At 44.1% G+C, this 16,385-nt stretch overlaps 1 protein-coding gene across 2 annotated transcripts in view; it reads left to right on the top strand.

Moving 5' to 3' along the window:
- ankrd13c (ankyrin repeat domain 13C) overlaps positions 1-16,385 on the top strand; it is a 108,046-nt gene extending 91,661 nt beyond the window's left edge. For both annotated transcript variants that reach the window (XM_060940868.1, XM_060940869.1), the window contains exons 5-13: positions 705-750; positions 1,369-1,435; positions 3,874-4,018; positions 4,110-4,241; positions 4,341-4,502; positions 10,687-10,766; positions 10,986-11,084; positions 11,219-11,319; positions 14,658-16,385. In XM_060940868.1, the coding sequence (XP_060796851.1) occupies positions 705-750; positions 1,369-1,435; positions 3,874-4,018; positions 4,110-4,241; positions 4,341-4,502; positions 10,687-10,766; positions 10,986-11,084; positions 11,219-11,319; positions 14,658-14,788 (963 nt within the window). In that variant the 3' untranslated portion in view covers positions 14,789-16,385. The remainder of the gene's footprint in view (positions 1-704; positions 751-1,368; positions 1,436-3,873; positions 4,019-4,109; positions 4,242-4,340; positions 4,503-10,686; positions 10,767-10,985; positions 11,085-11,218; positions 11,320-14,657) is intronic.

Genomic DNA, 16,385 nt, shown 5'->3' with positions numbered 1-16,385 from the left:
CGTCACTGAGACTCTGGTCATTTAAAGGCTGACTGTGTTTATATCATCAGAGAGACAGACGGACACAGGCCCACGGAGAGGGCGAGGGACGGACAGGCGGGCCCACGGAGAGGGCGAGGGACGGACAGGCGGGCCCACGGAGAGGGCGAGGGACGGACGGGCACAGGGAGAGGGACAGACAGACGGGCACATGGGGTGGGGGGGAGAGACAGACGGGCACACGGGGCGGGGGGGGAGAGACAGACGGGCACATGGTGGGGGGGAGAGACAGACGGGGAGGGGGGGACAGACAGACAGACAGACAGACGGGGGAAGGGAAGGAGAAAGAGACAGAACACTGGGAGAGAGGGAAGGAGAAAGAGACAGAACATGGGGAGAGAGAGACACGCAGAAGGAGAGAGACAGGCACAGACCTGGAGCGTGGGAGAGAGCGTGAGAGACAGGCACAGATACTGGGGAGAGCGAGCGAGCGTGCGCGCGTGTGTGTGTGTGTGAGAGACAGACAGATACGGGGAGAGAGACAAAGATGGTTTTTTTATGAAGGGGAAAAACTGAATCCACCCTTCCCTTTTGGGAATTATTTATATAACAGTTGATGAGTATATCATTTACATCATATGATATTAAGCAAGTCACAAATCACTATTGTTATCTGATGGAGCACTTCATTGTGTCTGTTTCTTTTTTTTTTTTTTCCTTTACAGCTTGGGGACTTTTATTTGGAGCTTCACTGGGATTTCCAAAGCTGGGGTAAGTTTATGTATTTAAACAATTCCTGAAACTCGGATGGTGACCCTTGTTTTAAGCAACCCACGTAATAATAGGGGTGTGTGTGGGGGTGGGGTGGGGTGGGCTTTACAGCTTAATAATGTAGTCTGAATTTTAGCAGACGGTGACTGTAGCTCAGGACCGAAGGCGAGTGTGTGAGGGTGAGGAAAGTGCAGCGTTGCAGAGCGGAATTGCATCAGAGGGGACGGTGATGGCCAGCTGGATTACAGTAGAGAGAGCGAGGGATGGGTGGGGAAGGGAGGAGAAACTGTGTAAAAACACACAGAGGGAGTGGCGTGACCTGAGAGTGGAAATTTGCACCTCCTGGTGGTCGAATCATGTCACTGCTGCTTGCTGTTCCATCTCCTGGATTTAAATCCCAGCACACCTAAGAATGAATGATTGATTTTATTTAGAAAGTTCTGGAAATAGTATTCGTCTTCGCTTACATTCGTAGTGTGGGGATTTGCGCGCACACACACGATGTCATTAGGAACTGTTAATATTCTTAAACTGTAATCGGTCTCTCCTCCATGCGCAGTTAAAGGAAATGGCTGGGTTTGTTCTCTCACTAAAGGTGGCTTTAATTCTCCTCCACAGTACCTTTACTCTCGAGAATTTTACCCTCGGACGCTTGCAAGATCTACAAGCAGGGAATCAACATCAGGTCAGTGTCATGATGCTATTTTTGATTTGATAAAATGTCTGGGATTCTCCTTTACTCAGCATAGCTTAGACCTGTGTATCTGATTCGCTGAAAAGGTTAAAATATTGTTTTTGTTCAGCCACAAAGCTCTTTAAGAGCTTTTTGTTCTTTAAATGCGGTGCTGTGCATGATTTTCAAGATAAGTGACTATATCTGGCTCTGAAATGTTTTCAGAATGTCCGTTTTCCCAACGGAAACTGGCACATGGAAGCGTGGAGAGCGGATTCTGAAGCTTGTGGCCAGAAAAGTACACAGTGGCCAAAAGCTACGTGGACATCTTGCCAGTCATGACACCCATATGAGCTTCTTGAACATCGCTTGACAGATTTCTTCCCCTCTTTGCTGTGCTCACAAGCTCCACTCGATTTTGGGGTGTGACAGTAGATTTGTGTTCATTTAACCACAAGAGCATCGGTGAAGTTGGGTATTAGGAGGCCTGGGGTGAGTTCAGTAGGGTTGAGGGCAAACCATGTCTTCATGGAGCTCACTTTATGCATAGTGGCATTGTCATCCTGGAACTGGTTTGGGCCTCTTGGTTCAAGTGAAGGGGAAATTGTAATGTTTAGGCCAAACAAAATAATATGTGGGGCGGCACAGTGGTGTAGTGGGTAGCGCTGTCGCCTCACAGCAAGAAGGTCCGGGTTCGAGCCCCGTGGCCGGCGAGGGCCTTTCTGTGCGGAGTTTGCATGTTCTCCCCGTGTCCGCGTGGGTTTCCTCCGGGTGCTCCGGTTTCCCCCACAGTCCAAAGACATGCAGGTTAGGTTAACTGGTGACTCTAAATTGACCGTAGGTGTGAATGTGAGTGTGAATGGTTGTCTGTGTCTATGTGTCGGCCCTGTGATGACCTGGCGACTTGTCCAGGGTGTACCCCGCCTTTCGCCCGTAGTCAGCTGGGATAGGCTCCAGCTTGCCTGCGACCCTGTAGAACAGGATAAAGCGGCTAGAGATAATGAGATGAGATATATATGCGAGCTAAAAGTTGTTTCGCAAAGTCTCTGTGAAAACAGCGTCCCGATACGCACATGCTGATTGTGCTCAAATCAGCATCAGGTGTTTCCCATAGCAATTGGGTCTCAAGCGAGTGTACAACACGCTCCAAGGGATCCCTGAATGTAATGTTAATGAGGCTCCCGCGTGGATCGCGGACATGGATTCGAGACAAATACATCTCAAGAGGCTCAACGAAAAATCCCTGAGCTTTGGGAAATATTCCCAAACCCATCAGCGAGTATTTGCTGTGTGGTTTGCCGACGAAAACATCGCCGCCACGTTTCAGTGCATGCATTGAAGTTTTTCGCAACGTTTTTGGCCACGCAAGACGGAGAGAGAGGCACAAAAAAACAACTCGCACAGCTCTGATAACATTCGCCTGCTGTACATCGTACGATTGGTGGCAATGATACCAGTTTTTCATTGCCAAGTAATCGCAAGCGGTCGCGTGACCGGGGCCTTACAGCATATAAAGACCTTTTGGACAGTTGTGCATTTCATCAGGTTGCTGAAGAACCACATGGATGTGAGGGTCATATGTCCAAAAATATATGGACACATGGTGTAGATTGGACAGCTTGTCTGCTTTTGTCCAATTGCTGAAGCATCTGATTCCCGAGTGATCCGAAGGACTTATCAAATGTCCGATTGATGCGCTACATCTGGAAACCCTCGACTCGACTCGATTTGCCTCATCATGTTTGTGTTGTGGAGTTCTGCAACAGCGGGACAGACGCCTGTCTGATTTAGCAAGATGGCTCTTTGGCCTGATTTTTCCTCGTGATAGATGAAATGTGTGGGGAGAAAAAAAAAAAAGGTCTGTCTAGCAGTGAATCCAGGAAAACGGGGCAGTTAGACCTCACAAAACCTTGATGATGATGACGGCCATGAGCAATTTGCAAGTATTGATTAGCGGAACCAGCTTGCGTATAATGCAGTATTTTATTTCACTTATCGGTTTTTATGACATGCTCCAGCATGACTAATGACAAGTGGCGTCAACTGGAGTGTGAAATCGCCACTTGCGATAGAGTGGGCTGAAGTGGAAAATGACTCAGGATCTTCATGTCTATCCGTTACCCAGAACGCCCCTCTTCAAACGATGATGCTAAACGTTGCGTTTTCTGTCCGTGGCTCCAGGGAGACCTCGCTTAAATACTTCTGGAGAAACCTCTTCCTTGTCCGAAGTATTTCCTTCTACACCTTGCACAACAGGAGTAGGCGCAATAATGCTTGCTAAATGGATCACGCTATGACTCAAAAGTTTGCGCACCCCTGCTCATGGATGGGCTGTCCATCCATCCATCGCTGACCTCCTCCAGCGATTTTTATACACTTTCTTCTTCTAAGAAACTGAATCATCTGTATTTATGTGAGTGGAACGCGATTTTTTTTATTTTTTTTTTCAGGTTGGACACTACTCTCATCGATTTCACGGACATGAAATGCCAGCGAGGAGACCTGAGCTTCATCTTCAACGGTGACGCCATTCCGTCCGAGTCCTTCGTAGTGCTGGACAACGAGCAGAAAGTGTACCAGCGGATACACCACGAGGTCAGCATGATCACACAACGTACTCGCGTCGCTCTGTCGGTGGCAGTCTGACGAGCGTTTAAACCTTCTTGTCCTTACGCTCGTGTTTTAGGAGTCGGAGATGGAGACCGAGGAAGAGGTGGACATTTTGATGAGCAGCGACATTTACTCAGCCACCCTGTCCACCAAATCCATCACCTTCTCCCGAGCGCAGAGCGGCTGGCTCTTCCGCGAAGACAAAACCGTGAGCGATTGTGGGGGGGAGAGCTTGCCTGAGTTGTCTTGTATTGTTTTTTTAAAGGGTTTGAGGATCAGATGAACTTAATCCTGGTTGCGATTGCAGGAACGGGTCGGGAACTTCCTGGCGGATTTCTACCTGGTCAACGGCCTCGTTCTGGAGTCGAGGAAACGGAGAGAGCACTTGAGCGAGGAGGACATTCTGAGGAACAAGGCGATCATGGAGAGCCTCAGCAAAGGAGGTAACCTCATCGAGCAGAACTTTGAGGTGAGGTTTGTTTTTATCGCTTAGAATGATGGGATTTTTAAAAGATGGTGCTTTAGCTCATGGCAGATTCTACCGTAACCGGATCCATTGACCACTTGCCCACAAAATAAGAAATTTTTCTTGTCCTTTTTTCAGTGAGGTAATATTTTCAAGATTGAAAATATGGTATTTGGTCTTGTAAAACAGCACGTCATTTTAAAAATACACCGAGTATATCAATAAAAGATTTTTAAAGAATAAAGTTCTATTTCTTTGACATATCTGACAGACATAACTCCCATTTTAAAAATCCCTTTCATTATCCCTGTTGCTATCGTCAGTGAATTTCTGTCAGATGACCTGACGATAGACTCAGCCATTATGGATCTTTGGTAGTTATCGTGTGGAAGCAGGCTTTATCATTTTTGGGTGTCAACAGATCGAGTTGAAGTAGATCAACAGCGAAAAAACTATTTCGTTCACGACGAGAAGCCCACAGTTATTTTTAAAAAATGCTATCGTCAGTCTGTCAGTCTAATGCACCTGACGATAGCAAAATTCAAGCCCTCACCACGCACATGTTGACTGACGCAAAGAGGAAATTCTACTGCGCATGATTTTTGTGACAGCAGACATTTACTTCCGGGCAAGACTTGGAGTTCTGACAGCTAGATTTCATCAAATAAATCAAGGTAAGATTTTCAGTCAGCTATCCTGACGATAGAAATTTTTGACGATAGAAACATTGAGAATATATTTGTGCATTCATATTTAAATTTTTCTGGAGGAAAACTATCGTAAGTTGAGATAAATCAGAGCCACTTGCGACCCTTTCAGCCGACAGGCCATTTCAATGTGTTATTTCCCCGCGAAAGTGACACAGTCGTGTCTGTCGTCACTGTTCTGACGATTATTGTTGATATTTCAATTTTGAAAATAAATTTTATCTTTATTTCAATATTTTATTTTATTATTTGGTTCTAGTGATGAGGTATTTAATATTATTACTAAATTTGTCAGATTAATAATGTAAGAAACAGTTTTGTTGCTATTGTCATCTAGAGTGTCTGTCAGAATATGATGGTAGACGTTAGTTTGTCTGTCAGGTTTTGATGATAGAAACCGATGTGTTTCTATTGTCATTTAGCATGTCAGGCTTTTATTAATTAGTTACCAGGACTACTGTCCTAAAATTTACTGTGAATGTCCAAGACCCCAAATGCTACTAGAAAAACTTAATATACTAAGTAACTTTAAAAACGCACAATGGAATTCAACACGATATCACTTTAGATCCATGCATATATTTGAAATTTATGATATTGTATGTAATGCACACACACATCTTGAAACATCGATAAAGGACATTTATTGTCAAACTCAAGAATTAATTCACAATAAAAAAATTCAAAGTGACAGTTGGTCCATGTTCGGACCGTCATGCTGGAGATTCTGGGTCTGTGTCGTCCAGGGGTCTCAGCAGCAGTGACTGAGGGGGTCAGGAATCTGTCACGGAGGTGAGCTAGCCTGATGTGCTGATCCTGAACTGGCGTCGTGACTCGAGGCTGACCAGGGCGTGGACGATCCCTGGTGCTCCCTGTCTGTCTGTAACGCTGACTCAAACGGGAAATGGTCGAATGATGAACACCGAAGTGCCGGGCGACCTCTGTCTGTGTACTTCCGGCACGCGACATCCCGATGGCCTGTTCACGTTGATTTTGGCTTAGGCGTGGCATCTTCAATAATGACAATTTTCCCATCATTTCCCCCGGGTGTTTATAGGCAAGATTGTGTGTGTACAGTGTATGCAAAATTTGTTTGAAAATTAAAGCCTGTCCATGTCATTGACTACCCGAGTCATATTGTACGTTATTGAGTACAACTCCCTTAAATTCTGATTTGAGCACAGATTTGGAACTTATTCGGGCGGAACGAAGTTATTTTTCCATTGTGATATATTTCTTTTCTTCTTGAGATAAACTCAGCACAAATTCAGCAAGTTTTATCAATGTGCGTTTTTAAAGTTACTTAGTGTAGAATGATCAAAATAATCAATTCAGCAATTTAAAGAGATGGGACTTAACTGGCCTCTGTTATGGTAGAATCTGCCTGATATCAGTTATTTGTGGGAGGTTTCCTGTGTTTTTGGGAATTAATTCAGTATTGTTGCTAAATGTGCTGTAAAGCCCTGACGTTTTGTAAAGATGAACTAAAAAAAAAATGTTAAAATACCTGTATTTCGCCGCCCCCTCCTGTGGTTTGGATTATGGCTTTAAGTAAAAGCACCCGATGACGTCTGTGTTGTAACGAACACTGGGTGCAGCACTTAATCATCTCATTTGTGTAAAAGCTGCACCATTGGCTGCTGGGGTGGGGTGGGTTTTTTTTTTTTTTTTTTTGTTCCCCCCCGTCTATCTTCCTTCCTTCCTTCCTTCCTTTTCCAGCTCTCCTTTACTCATAAGAAGTCTGTTTTTCCTTTTCTCCTTCAATTTTTGTCTGTTCTCAAAACTGGACAGGACTCCAACCAGTGCACAGATCTGATATGTGAAATAATTCCTCAGTTTTGCGACGCGACACTGACGAGATTCGAATTCCGTTTAGTCGATAATAAAGGAATCGGTCTCCCTGGCTTGATGGAATGAATGTTCTATAGGCAGGAAGTTCACGGTATAGCTGACCTGCAGTAACACCAGATTAGCAAATTCATCCTGTTTTCTTACATAAGAAGGTGGAAAAAAGCGCAGCGGCAGCTCTAATCCCCACCGCTGTCATTATTAACCCAGATTCCTGCAATGTAGAACAGCAGGCTCCTCCGGTCCTTTTTAAAACAGAGTCACGCTGAGACACGGCTGAAAACGAGCCACATCTCCACCCTCTTTCTTCTACATACGCACCTGCAAGTTCAAGAACTAGTCGAAGGTCTTGGTGTGTATACAGTATGCCTTACTGTCACTTAACGTGGTGTTTGTTGTTCGAGAAAATGAACGGATTTTTAAGGGCTACAGACTGATCAACTTTGGTGGACATGATTCCAATAAAGTCTCTTATTTATTCATTTGTCTTCTGTAATTGCTTTATCTCATTCATGGTCGCAGTGGATCAGAATCCCATCCCAGGAACTCTGGGTGTGGAGCAGGAATACACCCCGGATAGGACTCTAGTCCCTTCACGTGATGTGCAGTCACACCTAGGGCCAGGCTTGTATTACTCGAGTCCGATTCGTGCCCTAATTTTAAGGACTCGTTTACTCGACTTGGACTTGAGGACTCGGACTCGTGCTTTAACAGCATTCGGACTCAGAAATTGGAGACGAGGACTCGGATTTTTTCTTTATTTTTTGTAACATGCCATAATAATTTGGCATAAGATACATTTACATCTACATTAGTTTTTGTACTAATTTCGTGCAAGAGTGTCACATGCACCTGCACAGGATTAAGGCACAAACAGCGCACCGATATAAAAACTGTGAAAACACACTTACCGTATTTTCTGGACTATAAGCCGCTACTTTTTTCCTAGGTTTTGAACCATGCGGCTTATACAAAGGTGCGGCTATTCTGTGGATTTTTCTTCCACCGCTAGGGGCGCTCTAACCGGAAGTAGAATCAAAAATAAGATAGACGAAAAATCAATGCAAAGAAGAATTAGCAGATCTTTAGCAGATAGAACACGCACGACAAATTACTAACTGGTAATTATTTTCAAATCCAGCGAAGATGATTAAAGTGACTTGTGGTTTCAAACACAGGAGAAATGAAGGTAAATAAATACCGGTTATTTTCTCTTGGTTCTGTTCCGTTTTAATCAGCAAAGTTGCTGCCGTGTTAAAAGGCACTGTTCGGAAAGAATCTGTTCAGGTACATACATGTACATTTACAGTACAAAATCGTTCTGTACATGCAGTAAATATCTAATTTTTCAACATAGATATCTGCGGTTTATAGCCCGGTGCGGCTTGTATATCTTATTTTTTATTTTTAAATAGAGCGGATGCGGCTTATATACAGGTGCGCTCTATAGTCCAGAAAATACGGTACTTTGCGAAGTATTGAGTTGTGTTGCTGATACATTACTGAGCCTTATTTCCTTGTTTGGTTTCCTGATCCCTGATTTCCTGTTTCTCGTCTTTGATTCTGCCGAGTCTACAATAGCCTGTTTGTGCCTCGCTCGACCTGTCGCCTGTTTTACGATTTTGCCTGCCGTTCTGGTTTGTTTACGTGTCTTCACTTGTATTAATCAACACACCTTCTGTACTTACGTCCGTCTCCCAACCATCTCTGACAGAATACTTCACGCTCCCTGATAAAAAGAAGCACATTCACCTGTTCAGACATGTTCAGGAACCAACTAATGTTAATAGGGCTGAAACAGCCGCCGTCAAATGGTGCAGTTGGAGACTTGGACTCGGCTCAAACTTTTTTCAATGACTCGGACTTGAACACTGGGGACTCAAGACTGGACTCGGACTCGACATTTAGTGACTCGACTACAACGCTGCCTAAGGCCAATTTAGCATAGCCAATCCACCCTGGCTTTTTTTTTTTCCCCTCCTGTTGGGTAGGACGAGACCACAGAACCAGGAGGAAACCCACATGTACACAGGGAAAGGTGTGAAACTTCACACAGGCAATAAGGATGTGGAGATGTTTATTTACATTACGTTGCAGGCGTGGCGTCACGGTGGTGTAGTGGTTAGCGCTGTCGCCTCACAGCAAGAAGGTCTGGGTTCGAGCCCCGTGGCCGGCGAGGGCCTTTCTGTGCGGAGTTTGCATGTTCTCCCCGTGTCCGCGTGGGTTTCCTCCGGGTGCTCCGGTTTCCCCCACAGTCCAAAGACATGCAGGTTAGGTTAACCGTAGGTGTGAGTGTGAGTGTGAATGGTTGTCTGTGTCTATGTGTCAGCCCTGTGATGACCTGGCGACTTGTCCAGGGTGTACCCCGCCTTTCGCCCGTAGTCAGCTGGGATAGGCTCCAGCTTGCCTGCGACCCTGTGGAACAGGATAAAGCGGCTAGAGATAATGAGATGAGATGAGACGTTGCAGGCGCTCTTATCCAGTCGGGGGTTAGGTCAAGGCCACTTCAGCCATTCTTGTTTGTCCAGGGAATCAAACCCGCGACCTTTTGGTCCCAAAGCTGCTGCTTTAACCATTAGGCCATAACTGGATAATGTAAGTGTAGACGTGCCAAAGTCCCTCCGGTGCCAGGACCTGATCTTCCCAGGCAGTCTCCTGTCCCAGTACTAACCAGGCACTTGGCGCATTGGGCAGCGCTAATCTTCGTTTTGGTAGCCCTCAGCCTCTTGCTTATTACATAGCTGGGGGGGCGGAGCTGGTCCTTGAGAGTTTGACCCCCTACTTGCGTCTGTACTGTGGCACCTCGCTAGATGGCAGTAGAGGTACCATTTTTATCCCTCGCTGGCTGAAAGGCCCGAAGGCAGATTATGTTGTGGCGAAGTCCGTCCATCCATCCATGCATCCCGGAAAGGATTCTCACCATCTGAAATCAACTCCTCTCACAATTTTTGGAGGAATTTCACGAAACTTGGCAAAAGGTTTTGTTATAGGACAGTAATGCGCATATTGCAGTTTCGTTTGCAATATATCGTAGCAGGGGATTTTGTGCTCTTAAAGAACTGTTGTTATTATAGTGGTCTTGGGTATGACCCAACCACGGGTAGAAGTCATTACGCTAACCGCTAGGCCAACTCGCGGTAAGGGTAGATGCGTAGTTTGATGATAATAATAACGTGTAGTAATCATCATTGGCAAATAAAACACTCCACAAAAAAAATCAACTTTGGCATCCTTCTGATGACTCTTCCATGCAGATCATGTTTTCCAAGCAACGATGCATCATCACTCCTGTCTCAGATCAACCTTCTTGCATGTTCTTGCTGTCATTTGGGGATTTTATTTTGCCTTTTTGCTCAGCATACGGGCAGTTCAGGACATGGTGTATTACTACTACTTAACTAGCCGTGTCACGCAGGCCATTTAAAAGTGAAATGAGCTTCCAGTTTTCAATTTCTCATCACGTCAGGTACCAAACAAGACCGCTCAATCACAAGCTAAGCATGTTTTATCATTATTTGAGGCTTTAAAGATACTCAGGTTGAGCTGAGGGTGTGACTCTGCAACAAAAACTGATTCTTGAAGTATTTTGCTGAATTCAACACAATTTTATGATTTTTTTTTTTTTGGTCTAGCCGGTAAGACGCCAGTCCCTGACTGCTCCCGCGCCGAACACTATTTCCTGGGAGGAGTACATCACTGCTGAGACTGGGAAGTGCGTCTGATTGTTCATCTTTTCATGCTTTTAAAAACGCCACGATATTGATTCATGTTGCAGTAAATCAGGGATTTTGTGCTGTAGCTGTAGCAGTGCTGAAATATGGCTTTTATAAACGCTAACTCATTTCTTCTGTCTTTACTCGTGTGCTTTTTCATTTTTACGCATCATCTCGAGATTCCTCATGGCTTTAACATGTCGCTTTCTGTCTTCTAGAGCTCCTCATCTTGGAAGAGAGCTCGTCTGTAAAGAGAGCAAGAAGAACTTTAAAGCCACCGTAGCCATGAGCCAGGAATTTCCTCTCGGCATCGAGTCGTAAGTGACTCTGCTTGAGTTCTTTCTTTCTGCCGAGAAAGTGATCAGCAGAGAACATCTGCAGTGTGCTAACCTGCTACCGAAGGAGAAGCTTCTGTTTTTGAAATGGTGTTTGTTTTTTTCTCTCTTCACAGGTTATTAAACGTTTTAGAAGTGATCGCACCCTTCAAGCACTTTAATAAACTCAGAGAATTTGTTCAGATGAAGCTCCCACCAGGTTTCCCAGTGAAATTAGGTAAGATCACGACGGTGTTGACAACCGAGGACACACTAATTTAATAAGCGAGAGAAAAAGCATAAGTTTTGGTACCCTGTGATGACAGCGACTCAACATATTGAGCGAGTTCTGTCAATAGTTCGTTTTGCTGTTCTTGTACACCCTGCTACAATGCAAATGAAAAGGAAGTAAATAACTGCAAGGTTCACACCTCGACATTTTGTTCTCAGTCTGGCAATATAATGAGCCATTTTAAAGGGGCGGTTTGTAATTTTAGTGCTGCTCATAAGACGATAGTTGAATGCTTTAACCGCACAGATTTCCGTTTTTCTCCTCAAACAACGCCGGCGTCTACATCGGTTTGCCTCCAAGGTGCCTTTTTAGAGATTTTAAGGAAAAGGTGCAGAGCGGAGTGTCTTGGGTGGAGCTTATTTTCTGGGCCAGAAAAATGCACATAGCCGACAAAAACCTATTTAAAAAAAATATTTATTTATTTTAGTGCTGTCAAGCGATTAAAATATTTAATCGCGATTAATGTCGCGACTGTCATAGTTAACTCGCGATTAATCGCAATTTAATCGCACATTTTTGTCACATGAAAAACCATTGTAATTCTCTTATCAGCATAAAAAAGTGAATGGGCTTGCTCACCGTTCGAACTACGGGGGTACTCGGGGGATCCGAGATCCCCTGAAACAGACGTGAGATCCCTTGAAAACATGATTTGGGAAATGTTGGGGGTCTCTAAAATATTGGCAAAATGATGTTTATTGACATAGCAATCGTGTGTAACGGGAAGCATTTGCATATTCGAAGTGAGCGCGCGATGGAGAGCCGCGCTCCGAGACAAGCGCAAGCACCCCCCCAAGGGAAAAAAAAAGGGACCCCCCGAAAATATCGGCATAGTTCGAATACTGGTTGTACCAATGTTTTTTTTTTTTTTTTTTTTTTTATTGCAGAGCATAACACGTCTTGTCACAGCCACTGCAAAGTGGGGCTGGAGCCGCCGATGGGAAAACGAAACCTAAGCCGAGCACCGTGGCTCTTCGGGGGAGGGCAGAGGACTCTGGCTGTGCGGGGCGTGGCATCATGTCACAGAGCGTTAATCTCGCGATAAAAAAATTATCGTCGTTAAAATTGAGCCAAGTTAACGCGTTAATAACGCGACATTTTTGACAGCACTAATTTATTTATTTGTCCTGCTTTATAGCACCGTTGTGAATTAGTTTTATTCCAAAGAGTGTTTAATATCATCTCATTTGTTATAGGTGTATTTATAAAAAAACACACATTTAAACTGATAATTTTTAAAACGATTGTCCACTTAAACATTTTGAACTGAAAAAATACAGATAAATTAATAAGGTTGTCTCTAATCTTCATTTTAAAGGACATTAAGGCCTTAAAGGGGAACTGAAGTCATTTTTAAACTTGCTTTATTTCTTAATTAACGTGTTATTTCATTACGTTTTCGGTTTTAGTAACCTTATATCGTGACTCGTATTGGCATATATTACACGTATCAGCCTTTTCGGTTTTAGCCATGTTGAATGTGGTTCATTTGGTCCACGGCAGGCGTTGCTTATCTGCGCGATCTTCACGAGACTTGTACAAGACTTCAAACATGAAGTGTCAGCGCCGCCATTTTGAAAACCGTTTACACAGCGGCCATATCATTCCAATTTAGATTAATTTCGAGATTTGCCAGCTTCATCAGTGATGGAGTGTCAGTCCTGAGCGCTGTGGCACGTGCACCTGAAGGCACGCCTCGGGCTGCGCACACGCCGAGTGGACTCCAGCACGCGCTGGGTTTCTGGGTCGTTAGCCTGTGCTACTCGCTCTCGATAGATAGCGCGGGTAAGCTCACATTGGCCTTCGAGAATGCTGATATGAAGAGTGTGTACATGTATTATAATAAAAATAATATTGGCTGGCTTTTTTCGTGGTCTATCAGATATATTCCATTCAGCTATTCATCTTCGACTCGTTCAGTATCATGCTAGCTGAATGGAATATATCTGATATACCATTGGAAGAAAAAAGCCAGCCAATATTATCTGTCACTCAGATCTGCGATATATTTCGTATGAAAAATGCGAGCTTTTCAACACGTGAAGAGAGATGTTATTTACCAGCTGGGAGGTCCGTATGGTGAAATACCGGGACCGAGGTCTTGAAAGTACTGAGCGAGGCCCTCTGGGCCGACCTTAAGCTGGTAAATAATATATTTATTTTTTTCTTTCCCAAATTCTAACAGAAAACGAGAGCGCCCGAAAGGGAAAACCAAGCCGAGTCGCCATTTTGAATCCTCATTCACGGCTGTAATGCAAATGGCTTCCTCCTCGGTATACAAGTGCACTTCCATGGCAGGAAAAAAACTACATTTTGCCACCTATGTAGTCCCCTATTTATACAAATAGGAGTCATTCAGGATTCAGCCATGTTTTTGCTCGGCGTTAGCAACAGTTAGAGGTTTTTAGCTTTCTCCTGAAATGTTTTCTTTTATTTCTTCTCCCTCAGGGTAGTAAAACTCGCTTTCGCTGTGAACACTGTCGTTATCGCTATCCATGATGTAAAATGAATGCTATTCTCCTGAGAAATGCTGGCAAAAATTTATAAGATTTTTGATAAAAATGTTGTAAATAAAACTTATAAATGTTGACAAAAATTGCAACTATGTGTGGTGGTGTTGTGAACGAGCGAGTCGCCAGAGGTCTGCAACCGGGGTCCGTATACGGACCCGCTCGCCAGCCAATCAGAGCGCAGGATTTGATGGAAACCGGACCACGAAAAAACCCCCAAACTTCTTATCTTCTAGCCAGTGTGTGATTTATTTTTTAATTATATAGACCCTTTCACAGGAGTTTGCATGTTCTCCCCGTGTCCGCGTGGGTTTCCTCCGGGTGCTCCGGTTTCCCTCACAGTCCACAGACATGCAGGTTAGGTTAACTGGTGACTCTAAATTGACCGTAGGTGTGAATGTGAGTGTGAATGGTTGTCTGTGTCTATGTGTCAGCCCTGTGATGACCTGGCGACTTGTCCAGGGTGTACCCCGCCTTTCACCCGTAGTCAGCTGGGATAGGCTCCAGCTTGCCTGCGACCCTGTAGAACAGGATAAAGCGGCTACAGATAATGAGATGAGACCCTTTCACAAAGTAAGTCCCCAAATTTATCAAAAAATTCAATTGATCGATTTCCTCACGAGAGTGAACGTACAGTAGCTCGTATGAAAAAAAAAAAAGTCGCTTATTTCCCGGTAAAACACTCCTGTCTGTATAATATAGAATATTTTGAGATTTTTCCTGCACAATTCCATGACTCAAACTGAAACCTTCGACTTCCTGTTTGTTTTCCAGACATCCCCGTGTTTCCCACCATCACCGCCACCGTGACGTTTCAGGAGTTCCGCTATGACGAATTCGAGGAGTCTATTTTCACCATCCCAAACGACTACAAAGAAGATCCCAGTCGCTTCCCGGATCTCTGATCAAGCTTTCTGTTTGTTTTTTGTTTTGTTTTGTTTGTTCCTCCTCCTCTTTCTGTCTGCTTCTGATCATCTCAGCACCGCATGTCCATCTCTCCACCAGATCGGGCTCGCCGTCTCGACAGGAAGCAACCATCATCACATGACTTCGCATCACTTGAGCCTCAATCTGAGACCCTTTGCAGGGCTGAAAGACCCAAACAAAGGTAGAATAGTTACTCCTGGCGCTGTGCTGACATCGTAGCGAGACTTTAGCGGACTACGGGACATAAGTGGAATTGAAAAGACGTTCTGGAAGCGAACAGATGAGCAGGGAGCTGACGGGAGCGGGACAGAGCACCGCCCTAATGCACTACATCACTCCTGACGGTGCCGAGGCTCCAGCGTAGCTCCTCCTCTTCGACACGTCCTTCAGGAGCGAACCTCCATCCCACCCAACTCGACGCTTCCTTCCGTGTTACTCTGGCAGGAAACGCGTCATTACGAGTTCTGTATTTCCGTACATCACGTTTTCATATCCCTTTGTTACACGACTGTGTTCCTCACGTTCCTGAAAAACAATCGAAGCGACGCGAATACCGTTTTACGTCGTACGAGACTTCTTATAATCGCTCTGCGCTTTCTACGGATGAAGATTCTTTCTGTAAATATCTCGGTTTGTTTGGATTTCAGTCCCAGAGCAGCAGAGCGGGATGAGCTCTGCGAACATGTCTGTTACTGCTCGCTTTTTTTTTTTAAAAAACCTAGTTTCATGTTTTTGTGATTTCTTCTTTCTTTTCATCCTCAACTGCAAAGGACCACACGAGTTCCCGGAACAGCACAGGTTTTATTTCCACTCACACGCTTAGAATCATTTCCGATCAGGCACTCGTTTGTAAATGCAGTGTACAGTTTGAGATAAAACCTGTTTAACAGCGGCACGACTTTCAGCAGACGAATAACACGTACGTTATTTCTTTTATTATTATTATTATTATTATTATTTTTATTTTTATGATAGATGGATGTAGATGTATATACAACATTTTAGATTATACAACAGCTATACTGACAAAACCGTATGATTGATTGATTGTATTATGTAAAAAAAAAAAAAATGTTTGAGGAACAGCCCGTGAAATGTAGATGGGGAAATTTCTTGAACTGGATGTTTTATTAGGGGATTTTTTTTTTTTGTGGACAGAAAAAGGAAAAAAAAAAAAGATCAAATTCACACCAGCAAGCGACGTCTGAATTTGAATCCAAGTTTATTTATGTAATCCTTGTTTTTGGTTTTTAAATCTACACTGGATTTCTCGATTTGGGCCTCCAAGGGGTCTGATGATGATGATGATGATGATGTAAATGCTTCCAAACCACACTACTGGTTAGTGTGATGAACCGGCGCCTGCTTTGTTTTGCTTTTTTTGTTTTGTTTTTTAAAAACGTCACAGCTTGAAGACTTCTTCTCGTTTTGCGCCTTGAACTCCAGACCTGGTTTTTACCCGAACGCTCGGATGAACCAGTTGTACAGCAAGTACCTTGTATGCCACACTTTTTTTTTTTTTTCCTCCCCCTCCCCCCATGAGGAATTGTACTTAATAAAATGTCCATATACCAA

Source organism: Neoarius graeffei, chromosome 15, assembly GCF_027579695.1.
Source record: "Neoarius graeffei isolate fNeoGra1 chromosome 15, fNeoGra1.pri, whole genome shotgun sequence".
Taxonomy (NCBI): domain Eukaryota; kingdom Metazoa; phylum Chordata; class Actinopteri; order Siluriformes; family Ariidae; genus Neoarius; species Neoarius graeffei.
The sequence above is the reverse complement of the archived record's forward strand: the minus strand, read 5'-3'. Positions and strand labels throughout refer to the sequence as shown.